This window comes from Sinocyclocheilus grahami, unplaced genomic scaffold, assembly GCF_001515645.1.
Source record: "Sinocyclocheilus grahami isolate Dianchi unplaced genomic scaffold, SAMN03320097.WGS_v1.1 scaffold538.1, whole genome shotgun sequence".
NCBI classification, from domain to species: Eukaryota; Metazoa; Chordata; class Actinopteri; order Cypriniformes; family Cyprinidae; genus Sinocyclocheilus; species Sinocyclocheilus grahami.
In genome coordinates, this window is record NW_015505717.1 from 733481 (window position 1) to 736240 (window position 2760).

Below are 2760 nucleotides of genomic sequence, written 5' to 3' on the forward strand. Positions count from 1 at the left end.
AAAAAGACAGAAATACACCAACAGTTTGAGGCTGTCTACACTGGGTGTGACAAAGCGATTGTTGCAAATCATTTTGTCAGTACTAGGGGTGTGTGATATTGACAAAAAATAATATCTCAATATTTTCTGTGATTTTATCGATAAAGATAATTAGACGATATTTTCATATCATGACGAGTGTGTTAATGTGCTGATATCTTAAGGACTACTGTGGACAGCTGACTCCTAAAGTTTTTGATATTCTTCATATTCTGTGTGCGGGTCAGTTCACAGCAGTGATAGAAGTGAATCATTTCCAATAAGTTTAAATTGATTTTTAACATTTAAGGGCATTCTTATCTTTATAAAGCCATTTTTTTCTAAAAGTGTACATCATCTTTTGGGTCAAATTCTTACATTTAATCAGTAAATTATAATAATAATAATACATTTAGGCTGTTACTAAACAAATTAAATCAGTATCAATAAAATTCATCTTTGCAGAAGTTGCATATGAAGTGGCATTTAGATGCATTTACACATGTTAATGCAGCTCAGAGGGACATGGAATGCTTTAGCCTGCAGTTACAAATGCATAAATAATGTTTTGATATTTAAAACATGAAATGTTGAATACTGATATTTGAAATTAGTAAAGAAATTTAAAAGATACTTTAAATGTGAAATTAAAACCGCCAGTAGGTGGCAACAAGTCACTGTTATGTGAGTCATTGCGATTTAACCGAATCATTTACACGGTTGATTCATTCAGAAACAAAAGGTCATGTTGCTCAGAGACGCAAAACAGTCCTGTGGCTGTGTTTGTAATGTTTTTTTGTTGGCGAAATAGCACAGAAATAGCGCAAAAACAGCCAATATGGTGTCTAAAACTTAAGTCTCTTGATATTAACTTATTGTTTATTAAACTGTTGTATAAAATAAATATCACATTTGTAACCATGCTGATTTTGTAAGAAAAAACGGCACTCTTTGTGTGATATTGATTAACTATATGAACTGTCATGATGTCTCACGAGTTCAGTATTTGCGCTAAACCTGCGCAGATTTGGCCTGCATGAACTTCCCCAAGAAATTAATGAGTGAACATAATTTACAAAAAGTAACCTGCCAAATTGGTTAGTGATTTGACAGCGTTACCCACCACAGCTGGGTGTCCACCGGGTTGGCGCCGGGTTGGCGGGTGTTAATTTCAAACCCTGTTCGCAAGTAATCGCACATGCTCAGTTGATCTCTCTCTCATTCGTTGTCTGTTTAGGCTTGTTAAGTGCAAATCTATGGAGCAGTACAAATCAGCATGGTACACATTATGTTATCATTACTAACTTATTTAATATTCAGTACACATGCACGAAGTGTAAAACGAGCAAACCCTATGAAAAAAGAAAACACGCAAAAATGGCGGTTGCTGCGGTTCTTGCATTCCTCTGCGGTTTGCTCGTATTGCGATATTGTGGTTATCGCGACAGTCCTAGGCTAAAGGGGTAAAAAATAATAATAATTAGTAATAAACAATATATACAAATAATACTAATATTAATTATATAAATATACTAACATGCTAATTAATTCAAATAAACCATCATTAAAAGGGTTATTTATAACACCTTTAAGGTTCTATATAGAACTTTCAAAGCATGGTTCTTTATGGAACCCTATAAAAAAGGGTTCTATTTAGCACCAAAAAGTGTTTTGCTATTGTTACAAGCTGAAGAACCCTTTTTTTTGGTACTGACTAGAACCATTTTTCTTAAGAGTGTATGGCATTGGTAGTAGGCAGTTGCTAGAGTGTTTAATGTGGTTTGATGTTGCTATATGGTTTCTAGATGGACTGTACTGCTTAATTAAACAGCTTTTGATTAAGAAAGGCAAGAAAGTCATTTTTGCCCTTTCACCTCAAGGCACTCTGGATGACTGGCTGCAAAAGTCTTCCACTCTTCCAGGGAGTAGTGCTTCTGGATGGCTGTGAAGAGAGTGTGCTGAAGGACAGAGCAGAGAGATGTCTGAGTGGGCAGCGAGTGTCTGGCACTGAGACAGACAGAAATATAAGAGCCTCTTGATCCCAGTGCATGGAAACAGGACACAGCTAATTATGTTTCAGTGAGATCTTGATAATCACAGAGATAAAACATAGTGAAACAAGACTTTCCCTGGGTTATATTGCAAATATACAGGTACTGTGTTTAATCAGTTACTGTGCTTTGTTTAAAGAAGCACTCACCTTGCTGAGCACCTGTGCCATCTCAAAAGTGCCGGTGGTGTCCATGTTAGCAGCGATGATTGGGATGCCATTGTAAGTCTGCTTTGAGTTCCGGAATGTGAAGGTCCTCTGCAGGTCAACCTTCAAGAACGAAACATGTAGAGGAAATAACTTTCCAAACATACAAACAGTACATGTGACAGTCTGAAAAGCCTCATTTTATTGGATAGGCCCATAATCAACCCAAACATCCTGTCCTATTCTCCTGTCCCTGTAACCCATTCAAACATGCACTCAAATATATTGCCACTAAAATTAAAATATATTTAGACCCATCTAACTGACCCATATCCACTGTAACAACTGAACGGAGGTCATTCTCCATGTCTCGCAGATGTTAAATACAATTTTCCTAGGCAATAACAAATATTTTTATGTTTAAGCATCTGATATAACAATATGCGGAAGCAATTTGTAGAAGAATTTCAATTTAATGCTTTAGAAACAATAGTAATATGCTATTATACACACACACACACACATATATATATATATATATATAT

At 35.7% G+C, this 2760-nt stretch overlaps 1 protein-coding gene across 1 annotated transcript in view; it reads right to left on the bottom strand.

Moving 5' to 3' along the window:
• Positions 1 to 2760, bottom strand: part of LOC107555557 (GMP reductase 1-like) — a 13657-nt gene that overhangs the window by 3199 nt on the left and 7698 nt on the right. Inside the window, exons 2-3 of the mRNA XM_016238385.1 lie at positions 2219 to 2338; positions 1893 to 1976 (exon numbers count right to left, since the gene is read on the bottom strand). Of these exons, the coding sequence (XP_016093871.1) occupies positions 1893 to 1976; positions 2219 to 2338 (204 nt within the window). The remainder of the gene's footprint in view (positions 1 to 1892; positions 1977 to 2218; positions 2339 to 2760) is intronic.